This window comes from Gossypium arboreum, chromosome 5 (genome assembly GCF_025698485.1).
Source record: "Gossypium arboreum isolate Shixiya-1 chromosome 5, ASM2569848v2, whole genome shotgun sequence".
Lineage (NCBI taxonomy): Eukaryota > Viridiplantae > Streptophyta > Magnoliopsida > Malvales > Malvaceae > Gossypium > Gossypium arboreum.
The window spans coordinates 5970112-5991573 of record NC_069074.1 but is presented as its reverse complement, the minus strand read 5'-3'; the positions used below and the strand labels follow the sequence as shown (position 1 = coordinate 5991573).

Sequence of the window (21462 nt, the reverse complement as noted above, 5' to 3'; positions counted from 1 at the left end):
ATAGATAGATGGTGGTTTCCTAACCCGATATTGAAATTAAAACTTTCAGTGTCAATGCATTAAATCATTGTCCTTTAAATATAAATACTGAAATCTGCCAACAATCTATTACCCCTAAAAAAAAAATCTGCAAGTGTTAAAATTTATCATATTTAAACTGTTAATTGAATTAATGGAGTGGAATATTAATTTGGTTCAAAATAAAAATATAAAAAATGTAATTTTTTTAAGAATAAAAGAGAGCAAATGTAGCAAAAATTAATCAAGGAATAAGGGATCTCGAACTGCTGCAACTTAAGGCTCTCATTTCTTGGACATTTTTCTCATGCAATTAGCAACTAAATTAACCCATCTAGAATATAACTAAAAAATAAAAATAAAAAAATTATGAGAGTTAAGCGAAATGATAAAAATATTTTCTACCTTAATTAATGGTGGAAAGTTAGATCATTGATTTGGTTATGAAACACTTTTAAAACTTGTGACCATTATCTATCCCTTAATGGACCTACAAAATGCGAAGAATTAATTCTTGAACTCACTCTAATAAATACATTAATAAATTAAAAAATTAAATAAATAACTACACTCTTCCTTTTAAAAAGTAATCCACTTTAAAACTAACAACAATTATATTTTTCTTTCTGGTAGAAAACAACAATTATTTATCTTTTATATGATAGGGTGAAATATTAAAAACAGAATTGATATGTCACAAAAAATCTAGTATTATAAATTAAAAATAATAAATAAAATATTTTAAAAGTTATAAAAGATAAAACGGATTTGGTAAAAATATCATTTATTAAAATTTCCGTAGGAATTCGCTTTAAAATATTAAACCAATTTTTTAAATTTAAGTATAATTATTTGCAATTATATATTTAATATATTTTAGTAATAATTATAATTAGCGAAATTTATTTAGTTTAATTTAATTAGAAAATCTCAATGACACCCTCAAATATTAAAGAAGAGTAAGAATTAAAGTAATTAAATAAATACTGATAAATAATTACACTCAAATCTAATTATATTATGCATTTCCAAAAACATTTGTACATGATTTAAATATAAAAATTATTTTTATACAATAATAGTATTTTAATTTTAAGATATATTTTAATACTTGATTTTCTAAAATATAAGTATATGTTATAATATTATTAAAATAATCTAAAATTTTTATTAACTATAATAAGTTTTGATTTTGACAGCTAAATCTTTAACTAAATTACATAATATCTATTATTAATTATTTATAATTGTTTAGTAACCATCAAATACAAAATGCTAGAGCAATCAAATTTTATTATTTTTAAATGCAAGTAAATTGTATAAAATATTTCTTTTTCTAGTTAATTTTATTATTGATCGTATTGCCAAAATTTTAAACTAACTTATTACATACAAATTAAAATTTTATTACTCAATTTTTTTCTCAAGTGCTTCTGATTTTTTTATAATAATTAATATTTTAAAATTTAAAATGATATAATTATATAATTACAATATTAAATAAGATGTAAAAATTATCATATAAGTATATTCTTTCAGCTAAATACGACTAAAAAGATATATATTTTTATGTGTAAAATTATTATTCGTAACTATATTTCCATCATTGCGTTAACGTAAATCAAGAGGGAACAAGAAATAAAACAGACACGTGGCTTGTTTTGAGAGATGGGGCACCGGTAGGGATATGGAATGGGGAGCAGCAGATTTGGATTTCACGTTTTCTTATTAGGAAAACAGAGTACGTTGGTGAAACAGATTGAACAGAGAGGATTCTGCATTTATAAACAGAAACAGAGGGAGAGCGAGAGACAGCTTTTTAGTGGCGGATGATACGTCGTCACTGAAAGTGTTGGCTAAGGTCTTGGTTTAAGCCAAGATTTGATTAGTTATGGCTGCCTCTTCTTCTCTTCTCTTTACACTGCTTTTGGTTCTTCTCACTTTCTCAGGTCTCTATTATTCTTCAAATTTCAACTTCCAATTGTTGTTCCGATTTCATTTTTCTCTTGTTTAAAAAAAATGGTGGAGAGCTTTTGTTAATGTTTCAGAGTTTTTCTTTTGTTTAGCTTTTACGGTTATGGCCATTATCTTTTTCGTTTACAGAGGCATGGAAACCAAGTTTCTGTTTTCAGTTTCATAATCATGACATCTCAAAATCTTAAATTTTATTTTTTTTCAATTTTCATGCAAAATAAATCATGCATGATTGTTTCTTCAATTATTGTTTGAGCTTAGTGCAACTCATTTGCATATAAGATGTGATCATTTACAGGTAATAAATGTTTCCATTCCAATAAACTACGCTTTAATGCACGAGTTGGATGGAATTTTCTTTTTAATTTGAAAATTTTATTTCAGCCGTCTTCACTTATTTTTAAATGAATTATCATATTCTTTAACTTGATACTAATTTCTTACTCTTTTTTTTTTTTTAATTACTCATTTCTTACCCATTGCTTCTATTTCTTTCTGGGTATTCTTTTTTCTTTTCCAAAATTTGAAGTTTCCTTCTTCTTTATAGTACCTTTTCATTCACTTTTATTTCTCTGGTTTCCAGATTCATCAGTACAAACCCTTGGTCTTGAAGTTGGAATCAACTATGGCCAAATTGCAAACAATCTTCCATCTCCAGCCCGTGTCTCATACCTCCTCAGATCCCTCAATATCAGCAGAGTTAAACTCTATGATGCAGATCCAAATGTTCTTCTTGCTTTTGCCAACACAAATGTTGAATTCATTATTGGATTAGGGAATGAGTACCTTCAAAACATGACTGATCCTATAAAAGCCCAAAACTGGATTCAACAGCGAGTTCAACCCTACCTTACACGCACCAAGATCACTTGCATCACTGTGGGGAATGAGGTCTACAAAACCTATGATCATCTGCTATGGTCTAATCTCCTTCCAGCAATGCAAACAGTTTATAATACCCTTGTTAATCTTGGCCTTGATAAACAAGTAACCGTTACTACCGCGCATTCGCTCGATATCTTAAGCGTGTCGTTCCCTCCTTCGGCCGGGGCTTTTAGACAAGATCTCGGAGAATATCTACATGGTATTTTGAACTTTCATGCTCAGGTCAAGTCGCCATTCTTGATCAATGCGTATCCGTATTTCGCCTACAAGGATAAACCAAATGAGGTGCCATTAAACTATGTGCTTTTCCAACCGAACCAAGGGACAATGGATCCAAATACCAATCTGAAATATGATAATATGCTGTTTGCTCAAATTGATGCTGTTTATTCAGCTATCAAAGCAATGGGGCATACGGATATTGAAGTCCGGATTTCCGAGACAGGTTGGCCTTCCAGAGGGGATGAAAATGAAGTAGGAGCTACACCAGAGAATGCTGGGTTGTACAACGGTAATTTATTAAGAAGGATAGAAGAGAAACAAGGCACACCGGCGAAACCCAATGTCCCAATTGACATATATGTTTTTGCTCTTTTCAATGAGAATCAAAAGCCTGGTCCAACATCAGAGAGGAACTATGGCCTCTTCTATCCTGATGGTACCCCAGTTTATAACATTGGAGTTCAGGGTTATCTTCCTGAGTTGATATATTCATCAGCTAGTACAAATAATGTAAGGAAAGCATTTCTTGGTTTGACAATAACTAGAGCACGTTATTTAAATGATGACATCTCCATTAAATCTCTTTTTAACTTTGATCTTTCTTTTCTTTTTCCTTTTTTGCAGGGATTCTTTATCTGCAGTCTTCTGGTCTTGGCTATAGCATACTTAATCTCCTCTTGAAAAGATGTGAATTTGGCTAGTTAATAGGGTATCCCTAAGGGAAAACAGTATTGCTGGTGGTAATTCAAATTACAGAGAAGATGAAACTTTCAGGTGAGATCGTCAATGCCTTTTCTAACTGTTACAGCACACGTTAATTAATAGTTATCCATGTTATTCATCCCTATTTCTTTAAGTAGCAATGTGATCCATGTGCACATACATGTGAGGCCATGACTCTATGATCCATTCCATGTGAGAATGGATGGATGGATGGTTGTACGCTGCGCTAGAGTCTAGGCCTTGTATTAGTTGATTTCTGCCAACTCATGTCTCTTTCATGAACTTGGACCGCAACAGCCTCCTCATAAGATGTGCTGGCGAAGTGTGTGTTTTTCATGCTGTTGAGCCTCTTTCTAACCTTTTGAACTCATCACACTTGGGATTTGGAGTAGTTGAAGTTTAAGTATTTAGATTTCAGGGTTAGTTGTGTCCAAAGATTAAAGAATAGAATGTGGAAGCATTTACTTGTAAGATTTCAACCCCCAATGGTATCCATAAACATGACCCCTTTAGACAGTGGTGTCAACTCCACATATGCACCAACCGGCTGGTGTGAAAAACTCCAATTCCTAACACACGCACACACATATATATTGTTCATTTATAATATGGTAATGGGTCTCCATCTTTCTTATGTCAAGTTGCAAAGGTTTAAATCATGCATGTGAATCAATATGGTAGCAAACTCCTTTGTTTTCAGCTATAATAAAGTCCAAATTGGCTTCCATCAGGGAGAAAATAAAAGACAAGAGCCATTAGGATCTGTTTAGTGGCAGCCAGCCATTACTCACATTATATATCCCCTTTATTTTTTTCCCCTTCCTTTTTCTCACCTGAAAACATCCAAAACTTAAAATCTGAGGCGGTTGAGCTCTATCTCTAAACACGATTTCTTCATTGTCTGTTTCTCTCTACTTTTTTCCCAAAAGGAGAAATAATGGCATCAGCTTTTGTTTGTATCAGTGTCTAAATCCATGCCATTTTCAATCAAATTGTGGGTCTTTTCATACAAGGCAAAAATTAGGATTCATTTAAGCTCTCATATGAAACATTCCAAATCACATAATTATTGTACTACATTGTTAGGTTGGATTAAGAAATATAAAATAGATGTTTGAAGATAAATTTGTTTTAACAGTGATCATCAAATAAAATAGACGTAGCGTGGTGGTTTTCAACTTCATGGACCACGCCTTTTTGAATTATGTAAATCTTGCATCAGCGTAGCCAATGGATAAAATGGACAGATGGACCCATTTTTTTGACCATTCAACCTACCGACCAACTTGGCAACAACATCAAACTTTTGATCCTTGGTTTGTTTGAACAATCTTACCTGAAAATGTTCAAATACAATTGTTTAGCCGACCTGAAAATTTAAACACTCCCTTAATTCTTCTTCTTTTTCTCATGTCAGATATATATTTATATATATGTTTATATCCGATAGAGGTAGAACAAAACTAGATTTAGCCTTCTGTCAACATTAATCACGCATCTTATTTCCATCCATGCTGTCAATGTTTAGAATTTGCAATCGAAAGATGGACATAAATTATGCTTTTGTTCTGCAGAGATCATGTAAAAATTATGATACTGAAACAATATCAATCTACATCCTAAAGACAAAAGATCCATGATGAGACAATAACTGAATTATTATTGTAAACAACAGAAAACTTTTGATTTGATGTTTGTTTTTTTTCTTTTCATTATAACATATGATTGATGGTTGGTTGGTTGATTTGTCAGCAGGGGACGAGTAATTTCCAGGAGACTATTGCCGAGACAGTGAAAATCACTAACAGTTGATAGTTGAATTTAAGTCAAATATATTTAGATTCTTTAACAAAAATTCTTAATAAAAAAAAGGTTTTGATGTTGTTGTCTACACTACAGTGGTTGGAAATATTGTTGTATACCAAAATAGATTGTATTTAGTATTGTTATATAAGCAACATTAAGAACTTTATTGTCTTCACTTAATCTGATACTTTTTTTTTATTTCACTTTGTACATTAGTAATTAAAAATTTCTAATTTATGTACTTAATGGAGAGTGAGTTAAAGTTCACAATTCCTATATCTGGGTCCAAGTTTAATTGTAGACACTATTTGGTTGCAAAGTTTGTTTTTCCCTCTTTTTTTTCCTTCATATTTTCAATATGATACAAAAATAAGAAAGCAATGCAATTCGTATGGTATACATGGATGGATGATGGATTATTTTTAATTTTTTAATAACTAAAAGCAAATAATGAATTATTTAAGATTGAATATAAAATCATATTATATTAAAATGATAAAATTGAGAATTATTCTATTTAATAAAATGTCGTGGTTATGAAGTCCCTATCTCCAAGGGTTGAATCCCAAATCCTTGAGCCAATCCAAGCAAAATCAAATGCTCGTGATTTTATTATTTTGGTGATAACGATGTTAAATTAATCATGTTATTGAAGGTATACTTAAAAAAAAAAAAGTGTTTTTATGGGAATTTTTAATTAATGTATTGATTAAGGTAATATATGTAGAAAGGAAAAAGTATAATTAAGACATCACTAATGTAATGCAAAAAGAAAGTTTTATTTTTTAAATGATAAATGAAAATGGATGTGATTCATATACCATTATAGTAATAATTGAGTAATTAAAATGCAAAAGTTGATAATACTGTATTGATGCTTAATATTTAAAGCAGTAGTTTTTGCAAAGTTCTAAAACGGGAGATATTATTATATTGGGTAATTAATTTCACATGGACTGATCCTAGATTTGTGATCATGCCTCGCCTCTTGGAAATTACAAACATTGTTCTTTTGGCTCTCAAAATAAATCTAAATCCTCCATAAAATATTCATAATCTTCTTTTACAAACTAAATGTAAATATTCCATATTGAGATAAGACTTTTTTTTCTTTTTTAACTGAGATGACTATAGAATTAGCTACAAATTATAATTATAATGTTTCATTCAAAAATAATAATGATAATGTTAAAATCTTAAATTTTGTGTATTTAAATTGGACACTCATTATATGTGGTGATATGTAAGTTTTAGTCTCGATTAATGTAAAATACACCTTACTTTATTTTCTTAAATAAGTGTTATGATTATATTATATTTGTATTCGGATTTTAAAATTGAAATTAGTACTTTGATAAAAGTAAAAAATTAAGTAATTAATAAAAAACTACGAGGGCTAACCCAAGGAGCAGGCCAGAGTAAAGTGGGTTGGATCCATTAACAACAGCCTAAAATGCCTGAAAGCAATGGCGGGAACCAAAACCCTCTTTTTTGTCTCTATCAATTGTCACTGGCTTTGCAAATTGCAAACAATTTGCCCCCAAAACCAAATTTTCTCGGGGAAAGGAAAGAGTAAAAAAGAAAAAAGAGTTAGGGAAATGGAGAAAGTGGTCTCGGAGGCGGAAGAGCTGCCGAAGGCGATCGTGCGACGGGTGGTGAAGGAGAAGCTCTCTGAGTGTTCACCGGATTACGACTTTAACGTTCACAAAGACGCCCACCTCGCTTTCACCGAAAGCGCTCGCATCTTCATCCATTACCTTTCCGCTACGTAAGTTTTAAAATAAAATACCCAAAATGTTTGACGATTGATTTAGGGTTTACAACAACAACAGAAAAATCTTTCTGGTGAATTTATTTGATTTGATTATGTGTTGGCAGGGCAAATGACATATGCAAGGAATCGAAGAGGCAAACAATGAATGCGGAGGATGTGTTTAAAGCACTTGAAGAAATTGAATTCTCGGAATTTGTTAAACCTCTGAGGGCTTCGCTTGCTGGTTAGTTTCTCTGGAAATGATTTTGTTTGGGGTTTAGGGTAAATGAACAATGGGAAACGATTGATGGGTGGGTTGGGTTTATTAATTTCTTGCAGAGTTCAGGAAGAAGAATGCTGGGAAAAAGGGTGGAGCAGCCAAGGAAAATGAGGTAAAAAAGAAGAGGAAAATAGAGGATTCATCTGCCAAAAATGGAACAAAAACCAAGCAAAAGAAAGAGGATAATCATAAAGAAGAACAAATCGAAGAAGAACAAGAACAAGACGAATAAGAAGATAATGAAGAAGAGGAAAATCATGGAAGTGAGTGATTAATCAAGAATAATATTGTTGGTAAAATGGGAATTGTAATCCCCATTAAGTGTTTCCATATATTTTTCATTTCCCTTTGAGATTGCTGTAAATCCATGTTTGGATCGCAACCTTTCTCTTTTTGAGTTACCTTAGCTAACTTCAATGGATTTCATGGTTCGTTTGGTACTCTTCTGTTTTTTCCCCTCAAATTAAACTCGATTCTTTAAGGGCAAAAAAAAAAAAATCTTAATACATAACTTGGAATTTAAGTTTATGGTACACTATTTGATAAAAACTACACATAACAAAATTTTTAATGTTTAATTTGAATTTAAGTTATATATGATGAAAATATTATAATTAGTTAATAATATTAACAATTAATTTTCTTCAAATCAACCTTAAAACTGCAATTGAATACTAAAATTATTAGTTACATTATATTTGGAAACCAAAACATTTAATTTTTATTAAATACAGTACCAGATTGCACAAAAAATAACATAATTACTATATTAGAATAAAATATTAAGCCTCAGAGCTAAGTGTTCTTGCTTGACTCATTAATAAAGATACCAAATATGACAGAATCATCAAATGAGGTATATTTTTTTCATTGACAATCATAGTTTGGTTTATAACAGTCACTGATCACTGCCGGGGAATGCTTAAATACAACCTAATATAATAAGCACTCAATAGGGGCGATACCACCGGCCATCATTGCTGTGTTTTCCCCTGTTTGAACTCCCACTATCTTTACTATTTCTCTGATGTGGAGGTGGGCTTCGAAGTTGAGCTTCTGGTTGTTGCCTGCGTTAATAGGACGATAAATGGTTTAAAATCATTAGGTATATCCTACTATAAGATTACAACAATAGAATGTCACTGAAGTATAATCTTTTCCGGCATGAAAATTACCAAAAAATAAAGAGAATAAAAAACCAGAAGAAAGGAAATAAAACTCCTTTTCTGTTTACTGATTATGATAAATCGTGTTTTGACATTCAGATGAGACAAAGAAAGTGTTTAGTTCTTTTACATTGGAATTTTCTTTTTCCTTTTCATTTTCATCAATATTCCCTGCATCAGTTAAAGACCCCTAAAGAAAATGCTAACCAATTCAATCTAGGTATGTTCCTCAACAATTACAAATCCATTGCCAATTGGCTCTTCGCTTTCAGAAACCAATAGGCAAGTCCACTCATGGTCATTTTATATGACACTGACCAAACATTTTATGGAAATAGCTTTTAAAAGTTCATAATATTGAAAAGAAAACAGTGATATTGAACTTACAGAACATATCCAATGCGGCCATCAGGTAGAAGCATTGGCATCATTGACATGCCAGTTGGACTTGGTCCACTTCCATAGACTAATGGCTGTAGGTGACATAAATTCTTATATCAGATTAAATCTTGGTAACTCATGAAACAGTAAACATAATGATGCCAAGGAGATTGAGAGCAGTCTATTATCTAACATTGTGTTGATCTTGACGGGCACCACAAAACACACTGTTCATTAAATCTATAACTATGTTCAACGATGAAAATTAACATGAAAACAATTAAAGACATCCATCATGTGGGAATTGGAGGTAAAAGGTTAATCTAACTCTTTCCCCGTTTCTTCAAGCAATTATAGCCATCCAATTGGAAACAAGATGCAGGTAAATATTTTTAAATGTATTTTTCTCTCTCGGGGAAAAAACCCTTGTATTCAAAAGCAAAACCGATCTAAAACAAGATCAAGACTTCAAAAACATAGAGCTTTTAACAATAAATGCCAAATGTAGGACCACATCCAATATATCATCCAAAGAACCTACTTCACTGAGACTGTAACTGTAATGATGATGATTCTTCTAAACTAAACTAGATAAAGATTAGGTTCAGACAGAAGCATAGCAACAAAAAAAAAAAAAAAAACACAGTGATAAACCGGGGCAAGATTGAATAACTAACAAGGATATAATCAACATGCATAGGTCAAATGCAGAGGTTGAAAATGAAAATTAATTATCGCATGCAGGGTATTGAGAAAAAATAATGAAGATATAGAAGCAGTCATACATGCATTGGTACATGCAGAGAAAAACTCTCACCTGTGCAAGGCCTGCAACACCATATCCTGGACCTAGATTACCATAGGCACCCCCGACAAGACCATACCCAACGTGAGGTGGATAATTAGGAAGAAAACGTGAATTCTGAGAACTTGAACCCCCAGGAGTCTTTTGATCTGTTAGTGGCTTTGCAAGAGAACATTCCACAACTTGACCTGAAAAACAGAATAATAAAACTCAAGATTAGATTTAGAAAATACAAGTGCGAAAAGGATAAGAATTCAATAATCACCATCCAGTTCATATTTTTCTGAGTCGTTCAGAGCTTTCATGGCACAAGTTCTCTCTGCAAAATGAACAAAAGCAATTCTATTTCTCTCTTGTCCAGGTTTTGCAGGAGGTAGAACCACTTTCGTGATCTTCCCATGATGTTCAAATAGCTTCTTTAACTGATCTTGTGTGACATCCTTTGGCAAGTTCTTTACATAAATTGCTTTCACCTGCTTAAGGTAGGCTAACTTCAGACTAACAATTCCTAAATATGATTAGGAAGACACAAAAAAATAAATTCCAATCAAGGTAATGACCACCAGAAAGGAAAAGTGATTCACCTATGTGGAGGAAATACTTGGCATAGGAAATGATCATGCAATGACATAGAACAGGACAAAGAAATTAACAGTTTTTAAAGCTATCAAAGACAAGGGACAGCCCAGTGTGAGAGAGTCCCGCATTATGGGGTTTGGAGAGGGCCAGATGTACACAGCTTACAGTCACTTGTGAAGAGGCTGTTTCTGTTACTTGAGCCCATGAAATCCAGGTCAAAATGAAGTAACCTAATTTGTGCCAACTGCCATCGCTCACCTCTAGCAAAAGATATGAGATAAACAAATATTTAGTCAATTTTCCCCATGCCTCCCCTAACAGACACACACCTTTTCTCCTTGCACAGAAAGAAACAACCAATGGCCCTCAGTTAGGAAGAACTAATAGAGAAGGCGATTACTTTATATGAGATGTTTCTAAGTTAACAATGCACATGATACGCAAAAATGCAAGCGTGTCTGCTTCAAACTTAAAAGAGTGGGATATGGAACAAAATGGTACCCAGTGAGACATGGATGGATCCATAAACTCGAAAAGAAGACCGAAGGAAGCCAGGAAGGGAAACAGAGCAACTTAATGATACCTGAGAAGCAGCAGAAGAATCGGCATTTTTGGGATCAGCCCAGCTCACATTTGGAGCATTATCACCAAGCCTGAATTCTTGGTTCATCATCTTCTGCCTTGAATACTCAGCACATGCATTGTTATAATACTCAACAAAGGCAAAGCCCCTGTTATTACTTAAGTTCTTCATATCCTGAAAGCACAAAAATGGATACGCCAGGATACATAACCACTAAACAGCCCTTTTGAGACCAACAGAAAACAGTATCCTTCCATAGAAAAACACAAGTGCATTAAACTAACCTTTACCAATTCCAAACCAGCAACTCCGGGTCCAACCTCCGACAAAGCCTTCCTTAGGTGTTCCTCTTTCCAGCTTCTAGGTATATTACCAATAAACAATCGATTCTTTGACTGGGACATTGAACATTTAATTTTTCTACCCTGTGAGAGATATTAGCAACCAGAGAAACATAATTGGAAAATATCAAACCTATCAGAAACAGAGAGAAAATAGTATGCATGCAACATAAGAGATTGTTACTCATCTCTGATTTTACAGTTAATACATCACAGCTAATAATCCGTAAGTTCATTTCAGGTTAAGAGGGCTATGCAGCACTTTTAGTTTGGACAATGTTAACTTATTCATAATGTACAAGAAGACTTGTTACCTTAAAATCCGCATTATTTAGCTCATCAATGGCTTTAGAGGCCAATTCTACACTTCTAAAGGTCACAAATGCAAATCCCTTGTTTTCAGTTGAATCTTTATCTTTCATAATGCGAACCTGTTGCCATAGAGTATGATATGTAAGTCTTTATCTCAAGAAAAAAAACTAAATATTCTTCACAAATAGCATAAAAAAGCACCTCAGTAACTACTCCAACAGATTCACAAAAGCCTTTCAAATCCTCCTGAGAAACGTCATGTGGAATGCCTCCAATATAAACTTCAGAACCATGAGGAGGACGAGCAAGAAGCTCAGCATGCTTCCTCTTTTCATCTCCATCTTCAACTTTAGTCTCAAAAACATCAGCCCCATTGGTGTTTTCAACATCCAGGTCTTCTTCTTCTTCTTCTTCTTCTTCTTCTTCCACTTCCTCTTCTATTTCTTCCTCTCCTTCTTCTTCTACCTCCACTTCTTCATACTCCACCTCTTCTTCCATGGTCTCCTCAGGATCACTGTCTTCATCAAGATCAACCCTCTCATCAGACTCAATAAGCTGTTCGGGCTCACTTGGTCCTTTAGACTCCATTGACTGAGCAGCGGTAACTGCCTTAGGCTTTGGCATCATATGAAGCTATTTAAACAGGCTTGCAAGGCAATTCTGAAGAAGGCACAGAGGCTAGAAGAATTTAAGGAAAGAAGTACGCATATACTGAGGGGAGGAAAATGATAGCTACGAGGAGTTTCAGATAATGTATCTCAATTGAATCCGTGTCTCAAAGGTAGTCGCTAGGTTAAAAGATTTTCACCAAAGGAATAATTAAGCAGTATATTTCAAAAGGAAGGCAAAAAAAATTTCAGAAAGATAATTAAGAGGCTTCAGAAGTGGTGCAAGCTATCAAGGAATGAACTTGCTCAAATCAGAAAAAGAGTGACAGGACGGCTGTCCAAAAATAAAATATTGACATATTTAAGCTTAACCCAGCTTCAATAAAAATGTAGAGTAAAATGACAAAACAAAACCAAAATATATAAGCAGACATGATTCATTCCGATATACAAAATAAAAAAAGGAGAGGTTAACATGCAAAGGAAAATCAAGCAACATGTTATGGGGTGCATCTTGTTAGGAAAGGCTGCTAATTTTGATTCTCTAATTAAGGCTTAGGTTGTGATTTTATTTCTTTCCTTAGTTAATGTTGTGCTTTTATTTCAGTAGTTTTATTAGTTTCTAGAATAAGTAGAATTTCTATAAAAAAACCATGAAGAGATTTGGGTCTCTCTAACAAGTCTTAAGATGAGCTAAACTATCAACCCCAGACATACTGTCGTAAAACAACATTGACCATGGACCAAAAGTAATAAAAGTTCCAGAATAAAATACACCATTCTTCCACTCCGATTATAACTAAGACGCCACAGTCTATTCAAAAGGTCTATGACGGTTCATACTTATTCTCTAGAATGTAATTCTGCCTTAACACAATAAAACTAGTATCAAAATGTTGCATTAAACAATATTTTAGGCTTCTGACACCCAATTTACAAATCATCTTCACATGGCCATAAGACAACCAGACAGCTCGTGGTCCATATTTCCATGTTTTGACCGACAAAATCAACACCTATTCATAACTCAACAAAAATAGAGTGGATGCCATTCAACAAACTGAAGAAACACCAACTCCCACTCTTCAAGGTTACCAGGAAACAGATAATGGGTCATGTAAGCGGTGCCTTTAATCACTGATTAAGGATTATCTTCTAACTATTTTAGGACTTATCTATTTATTTATTACAGTACTCTTACTGAATTCAAGAAAAAGAAGTGAGTTTCTGAACAAAATAGAAGAGGGAAAAAATAAATAAAACTGAAATCTAAGAATCTGTTTCCAGGATGCTAATTAAGAACATAGCCCTACATACATTCTCTTCCCTAGCAAAAACTGTCATTTGAAGAAAAATTGTTGCATATTTCAACAGATCTTTGTAGAAAAGAATGTAAATGGATACAAAGCCTCAACTAGCAAACTCTTTTGCAACTAAACCCAGTTCTTTTTACACGTAATATGCAGAATTCCTCATTTTGAGAAAAATTTTTAAACGACCAAAATATTAAATTAATCGAATATAGAACACTTTATCCCACTAAAAGTTCAAAATATTGACAACGCCATTGGAGTTCAACAATATAATCGGTCATGCATTAAACGAAAAGAGCGAAAAAGATAAACCCAAAATGGAAACATTATTTATGTCGAGAAAGAAGCAAAAAATAGGAACAGTTCAATAAATGGGTTTGGAGAGAGAAAAAATACCAGAGCTGTAGATGGAGGGAAAAATATCTAAGAAAGTAAGAACCTTCGATAGTTGAGAGAGAAAAGGCCTGAGCTTTATGGATGCAATTGAAATAATTGGAAAGGCCGTTTGTTTTTTTTTTTTTTTCTCTGTTTTTAAGGCCGATTAGTCCAGCGTCCGGTTTTCGTTGGTTCAGTCTCACTTATGAATTTGTTTAAGCTGCTTTTGTAAAATAAACAATCAAATTGATTACATGTGTGACTTTATTAATTTTTTTTGAAAGAAAAATATTGTTTTTTTTAATAAATAAAAATATGTAATTGTTAATGTTTAATTTAATCATATATTTTTAATGTTAGAGTCGAAATACGATCTCCTCTTGATAATAACCTCTAAAACTAAAGAGATTTAGCGGTTGAGAACTTTGAGAAATTATTCATATTTACTCTAAGCGGAATCTTCTTTTTGGTCAAAAATTAGAGATAAGATTATAACAACTGGAACTTTACACGCATAAAACAATAAAACATGTAAAAGTTTATTAATTAATTTGTAAATTGAACCAAGATTTAATATGCAATCGCATATGTTAAATCATTCAGATTTCTGTACTTAAGAGAAAATTGTATATATTTTATTTATAGAACATTTGACAAATAATGTGTACATATTGTCTTCATGTAACTTTTATACGTAGATTCTGTATAAGTTCAGATACATTTGCAATTTATAATTATAAATTTTACATATTCTTATATTTATATTGTGTCATTTTTAATACAATATCTAATCTAATAATCCAGTATCCTACTTACAAAGAATACAAACAGTTCACTAGAAATTTGAAGCGGGGGTTCCATGGAAATTACAAATTAAAAACTCCAATTGCCTTGATTCTCAATCAACATGAACAAAAATGCCACACCAACTACCACCGCTTAGTTCATATGTATTTGATGTTCTAACCAAAAAAATGGTTTCTCAATGCCTACATCTATCTATGTTTTACAAATTAAACTCTAATACCAACTCCAACCATTTGGTTTGGGGAGTACTGGAATTTGGTAATGAACAAGGGAATAAGTACAATGATCCATGTAACCCGGACTTTTTGTTAAGTACTCATGTTGACACCTATATTAGATAGGTATTAGAACATGAAAACGAGGACTTTTAAGAAAAAAATGAACATACCTGTATAAACAATGACAACAACCGCTCATTTCAAAAATGGTGTACGAGACACCTCTATCTTCTTTAACCAAAGAGAGCTGGACTACAAAAAAAGTCCATGTCAGCATTTAGCCATTCCTTGTCTGCTGATTCATATGCCTCTAGCCAAATGCATATTTCTATTTGCATTGGGATCAAATTACAGAACCGGTTCAAAATCTTCTATTTCATGTACTCCAACACGCTTTGGGGGATATCTTCAAGGAAGGAAACAAAGCCCATGACACTGGTTAGGCCACTTCCATCCAGATCCTGCTCCTCGATAAGATAGTACTCAAGCACTGTGGCATCATCCTGCCCTCCCCAGATAAAAACAAGTTTGGGTGTAATACAGTGGTCTTGTTTCAGTTTGTTAATCGTAGACCGCAACAAACCCTTGCCTCAGAAGAAATCACGGCTGATAAACTTCCAGTTCAACTCTTAAGAATCAACTTCTAAGCAAGTGGGAAAGCACTAACTAATGATAGAAGAACTTACAGTCATTGGGTGGAGGAAAAGGAAGGCTAGGGTCTGCGGTAGATGAGTAGAAGGCAATTAGAGTTGTAAATGCATCAAGGAAAAATATTGGACTCCCGCTCGAGATCAAAGCAGCACGACTGAGTGAGTGCCGAGGATAAGCTTGTTTATCTGGTGTCGAATATGATGTTAGCATTGGAAAGATGGCATGGTGAAGAGAACTTGGTTCCAGTGCACTGCACCAGGTATATGGGAGAATATTTCATTGTTAATTATCAGGATAAAATCCATAAGATTTTTATGCGATAATCAAATATAAATTAACAAGGACGAACATTAAAACATGAGGTCAGTGAAACTCCCAAGTAATCTGCTAGGATGAGTTTACAGTATGATATTGATACTAAAGATAGCTTCAAGACTAAATCTTCCATTAGTTAAGTGAATTTAAAGGCTCAAAAGCTTGTGCCTCCAAAAGATTCAACAGCACGATTGAAAGTGGATACAGTGAAGGGCATATACCTGAAAAGACATAGCAGGTAAATCCAGTAGTCAGGGTGAACACCTTATTCATGGAAGCGCAGAAGGGGATTTCTAAGCAAGGCAAAAACCAAGTGAGGCAAAGGTTGCAGTTGTGGGCATTGTGAGAATGTAACATCCATCTGAGCAGTGATTGAACTACTTCCATTCTTGTATTGGATATGTTTAAAAGCTTCATTATATTTAGCTGTGAGGATTACTAGCCAATCATGAAGCAACATCCTGCCCTCTCTAACTCCTTGCTCCAAAGAGGCTAATATAACTTTTGGAACATTATGTATATAAATAATTAGAGATGGTACTTGGAAATAAAATGCATAAGCATACACGTCTGGAAGAGATGGAAAGAAAGAAGGCAGACATTGTGAACAAGTAAAGATAGAACCGGTTCAGGATCAACACTATCATAAAGGTCATTAATATTTTGAGCTGTTCCATACTGCAGGGTTCGTATTCTAAGTCGTCGTTTAAGAGAATGCTTGCCTGTGAATAAAAATATAACATATTAAGTTAAGCCCAAAAATAGCTCCAAGTAGAAAATATGTCGATTATGGTTAATAATTTGGACTTCAAGAAGATTTAGTTATGAATGATAATAAACCAGTCTCAGTCCTTGATCATGCAGATGAGCCTATATCCATGTCATCAGGAATGAAACAGTTCACAGTTTGATTGTAAAGCTCAAATCTGGCAAGAGTAATTTAAGAACAGAATATCCAATATTCCTACTAGAAGACACCAATGCTAAACTCGAGATTTCCTCGGGGGCACAACAACAGCGTACTGAAATGCAATCTGCACTATAGGTAGTTCAGAAGAATGTCTGCAAAGGAAAAAGGAGATTAAAATATCTAAATAATATAACAGTAACGCTCCACAAATTGCTATCAACAAAAAAAGGTAACACTTAAAGGGAGCATGTTTCAAGCATTTAGGTGGGCCCATCTGGTGCAGGCAAGAAACTAGTACAATGAGAAAAAAAAAATATAATAATAATAACATTGTATAATCTGTAACAATTTACATATTACAAATCTGTGCATAATGAATATATTTTATTGAATCAAGAGAACTCAAAGAAAGTAGAATACTAAGCTATAAGATTCTATGCCAGACGAAGTCCCTGCATTCTAAAGCAACATAGTCCAGAATGTATGTCCACCAGATTCAACAATAAAAAAAACTAGTAATATTGACTGTGGCAGCCAAAGAAAGAAATTGTAATGAGTAATTAATACCTGGAAAATCCAACATTATTAGTGAAATCAAAATCATAAGCATATGTTGCAAAAGAATCACAACAAATGATGTGCTGAACATTTTCATATTGTGGATCCGGGAAGAAGTGACCATACTGCAAAAGGTGGGATTGAAAGAAGTGACAAATCAAAAATTATTAGATGATATTTCCCCAGTAAGAAAATTTGAAAGTAGAAAGAGGAAAACTTACAGAGTGGCCAGGCTTGAATTCAGTAGATGTCCTCAATCTTAGTACGCAATTAAAAGTATATGGTCGACTTAGCATTCGGTACATGCAAAGTAAGATCAATAGCAGAACTCAAATGGAATATCCATATAATTAACTCAAGTAGATATGAAGTATCCATACAAACATATACTTTGTCATCTTTAAAAAAGAATAAATTAGAGGAACTTATAGTACTAACATGTCCTGAGGAAGTGTTGAATCATCTGTATTTGCATATAAGAACAAAGAGCCATCACTTTCTATGCTAAGAAATTTAAGATATGCCAAATCTGTATACTCATTTGTAACAGCAAAAATGTCCACGCATACACCTGCTTGAACAGCCACAGCAGCCTGCAACATTTGTCAATGCTACATTTTCCCAATCCACATGACTAAGATGAGATAATACAAAATTCAAATGAAAGATACCAGATCTTTGTAGAACGGTGTCTGCTCAGGAAGCAAAGCACAGTCTGCATCTTCTCCTTTACTAGCATATTGCTCGCCATACCTTCTTGTATCTAGTTGCCCAGGTCCATAATCGGGAGGTCCAGAGAGAAAGGCAAAGACTCTAGCTGCAGTTGCGTTTTAGAGAAGACAATAGCATGTACCGCATTTTTTAGACATATGTGATGAAAAGAACAAATGAGATTAAAGGCGCATGCAAATCAGAAAAATTTTATGGTTTCTCTCACACCTAATGCAAATGTATTTCCATATTCTGATCCAAAGTAATTGCAAAGTGCTTCCATTGCTGCACCAAAACCACGACCACCCATCAACATACCATCTAACACTTGACCTGCCCCAGGGGTTCTCTCCCATGAAGTAATTGGTCTGAGAGTTTCAAGTGCTGATGTAATGCGATCCTTACAAGTTTCAACCTGCATAGGTTTTTTATTTTAGAAGACTGGTACATAGTGATCGCAAAATTACATGATTTGATAGTATAAATGAGGATAAACAACACTATTCTAAGTGAAAGGCTCAAACAGCAAAGGTTATACCACATACAAACATATGCACGGTCCCTTCCTAATTCTATTCTTACAAAATAACCATTCCATTTCCTCAGTATCCCATTCAGCAAATCAAAACACAACGTATGTTCTACCTAAGGCAATGGCTGAGGAGAAAAATGAAGGAATCTAGAAATTAAGAATACATACTGGAGCCAAAAATTGTAACAAAGGCATGACATCTTCAAGCTCGATTGGTAAGATGCCCTCTGTATCCTGATGGACAAAAACATTTTTTACAACAGGTATAGGTCGTTGAACATCGTATAACCCTATTTTGTGGCTGAAAGTCACTAGGCCAAAAAGTGACCCAGGTGCAAGAGCTGCAATAGAAAAGAATATGAAGAAAAGAATCAACCTTCAAAGGGGAAAAAAGCAGGAGAAACAGAATCAATGAATCATTTTATCCACCAAAAATGAACCTTCCAATGCTGCCTGCAATGCACTTTTAGTAAGCTCCAAAAATTCTTCTGAAGCTGCAGATAGAACAGAAATAGTTTTATAACCAGTGATAAGGATGGCTAAGCTTGCCCCGTTTATGTAGGTTGAAATCTAGAAACATGAACATAAAGAGGTGATGATCATGCATTACAACTGCCAAAACATTAAGGGAACACCTGAGCTAAAGTCAAACTATGGTAGTAACTCTATAACTTTTTTTTCCTTCTGAACATCCTTCTACGAGCTAAGTAAACACATATTTTTCACACATTTTTCTCACACATAAAATGCAAAATAAAAGAGATAGCAAAATGGTGATCTTACTAAACTGTCATAACTACTCAGTATCCTCATATTCATAATAACTACTGTAATGCATGGACTCCGCATGTGAAGTATAAGGGTCAAGAACCAGAATAAGAAATCTGGAATTTTTCTCGTCCTAAATTGGTCTTGAGTCTTAACTATAATAGTTTAAAAGCAACACCTTTATCATTCAAGATTATAAAACTCACGAAATTTCATCCAAACAAAAAATTGCATGAAGAAAAAAAAAAAACTGCAATCTCAACTAAAAGATCCAATTTTGCCCTAGAATTCAGTACCAACTATAAATCTAACTGAAAGTCAAATAAATATAATTGCCATGTATAAAAAAAAATTAAAATTAATAACGCCAAAATGAAAATATAGCAAAGTAACCAAGTATCTCACACGACAAATCAACGGCAGCAACATACACCGGACGAGCGTGCAACATTTGGTCCTCCGATTCTTCCACTACATAGAAATAAGAAAAATAAAATTTTCAGTTCAGTATGCCCCACTTTCTTCCTCATTTTCCTCTCAGCAACCAAATTACACTTTCAAGGCAACTCGAGATCGATAAAGGACGACATCATTTCGGCACACGACTGAGGATGAGAGTATCTGGAAATGGCTTGAGCGGAGAGACCGTTGAGTGTGCTGCAAAGAGAACAATTCCAGGCCCATTGGTCGAGTTCACAATAAGTGTTGAAGTAAGCATAGCAATTCTCGCATCGAGGCAAAAGATGTCCGTCCAATCCATAGGCCGGCGCTTGATCGTTCTCATCTTTTGCGGCAAACGGTGTTACTGTTAAACCCCACGGAACGCCGGAAGCTTCTTGGGAGTCGGGATCAATCGGTGATAGAAACTCAACAAATACTGAATTAACAAAAGAGAAATATCTGATGGTAATACTCTTTTAATTTCTTAGTTACCTGATCCAGTACATAGTCATAGTATATATACAATGGAGAGATCTAACTGCTGTAAACAACCCTTAACAATAAAACTAACTTTATCAACACCTAACCATCTTAATAATTTTTAACACCTCAGTATTTATAGTATTTATATTAGGATAACATTCACCCAAGTTACTCGAGTGGTATAATCCGAAGAAGATGACGAAACCGAGTAAAGAGAGAAACGGTCAATGGTTTGGGCACTAGAGTTATCACACCATACCATCGGAGGATCCACCGAACAGATTTTGAGTTCTGTCAATGAAGACACAAGCCAGGCATATCACTTGCAGCTGCATACCCTACCAACGACAGAAGATCAGAACGACGAAACATCAGGCCATGAGAAAGAGTACCACGTAGATGTCGCAAAATACGCTTCAATGCCACCATATGCACTTTAGTGGGAGCATGGATGAACTGACAGATCCTATTAACCGCATAAGCAATATCCAGGCGTGTTAAAACAACATATTGAAGTGCTCCAGCCAGACTGCGATACTCAGTTGGATCAGCAAGACGTTCGCCCTCATCTTTAGACAGCATGGATGAACTGACCATCGGCGTATGCACACCTTTAGCATTAGTCATAGAACTCCGATCAAAAAGCTCGTGGATGTATTTTTTGTTGACTTAAATGAAGACTGTCAGAGGAAGATCGACTAATTTCAATGCCTAAAAAATGATATCCTTTAAAGCAAACTTGTTGTGTAACTGTTAAACAAAACAGTTAATCTCGTCAACAGCACTACCTGTAATAATAATGCCATCCACATAGAAAGTACAAGTAAGTAAAGAGTAACGTAAGAGGTAACTTTGACAAACAACGACACATCAGATTTAGATAGAACAAAATCAGTAGACACTAGAAACTGCTTTAACTTGTTAAACCAGGCACGAGGAGCTTG

General features: G+C 33.9%; 3 protein-coding genes and 1 pseudogene across 7 annotated transcripts; 2 read left to right on the top strand and 2 right to left on the bottom strand.

The window, feature by feature from the left end:
* Positions 1-1666: 1666 nt before the first annotated feature.
* LOC108450067 (glucan endo-1,3-beta-glucosidase 14-like) lies at positions 1667-5898 on the top strand. Of its 2 annotated transcripts, none has more exons than XM_017747511.2 (4): positions 1667-1967; positions 2576-3609; positions 3724-3873; positions 5578-5898. In XM_017747511.2, the coding sequence occupies exons 1-3, from the start codon at positions 1910-1912 to the stop codon at positions 3778-3780; spliced, it is 1149 nt and encodes a 382-aa protein (XP_017603000.1). In that variant the 5' UTR covers positions 1667-1909; the 3' UTR covers positions 3781-3873; positions 5578-5898. The 2 variants fall into 2 exon arrangements, with proteins under 2 accessions (XP_017603000.1, XP_017602999.1); XM_017747510.2 differs by having other exon boundaries at positions 5575-5898.
* Positions 5899-7071: 1173 nt separating this feature from the next.
* LOC108453356 (DNA polymerase II subunit B4-like) lies at positions 7072-8101 on the top strand. Its single transcript, XM_017751412.2, has 3 exons — positions 7072-7396; positions 7507-7625; positions 7721-8101. The coding sequence occupies exons 1-3, from the start codon at positions 7095-7097 to the stop codon at positions 7891-7893; spliced, it is 594 nt and encodes a 197-aa protein (XP_017606901.1). The 5' UTR covers positions 7072-7094; the 3' UTR covers positions 7894-8101.
* Positions 8102-8353: 252 nt separating this feature from the next.
* On the bottom strand, positions 8354-14351 carry LOC108453355 (heterogeneous nuclear ribonucleoprotein Q-like). Of its 4 annotated transcripts, none has more exons than XM_017751408.2 (9): positions 14146-14351; positions 12030-12770; positions 11831-11947; positions 11460-11600; positions 11176-11349; positions 10279-10486; positions 10026-10201; positions 9215-9300; positions 8354-8728 (listed from the first exon to the last, which is right to left on the bottom strand). In XM_017751408.2, exons 2-9 carry the CDS (start codon positions 12453-12455, stop codon positions 8611-8613), a joined length of 1446 nt encoding a protein of 481 aa, XP_017606897.1. In that variant the 5' UTR covers positions 12456-12770; positions 14146-14351; the 3' UTR covers positions 8354-8610. The 4 variants fall into 4 exon arrangements, with proteins under 4 accessions (XP_017606897.1, XP_017606899.1, XP_017606900.1 ...); XM_017751410.2 differs by having other exon boundaries at positions 12030-12616; XM_017751411.2 differs by having other exon boundaries at positions 12030-12506.
* A 639-nt stretch (positions 14352-14990) lies between these two features.
* On the bottom strand, positions 14991-21159 carry LOC108449995 (protein transport protein sec24-like; annotated as a pseudogene).
* Between the last annotated feature and the right edge of the window lie 303 nt (positions 21160-21462).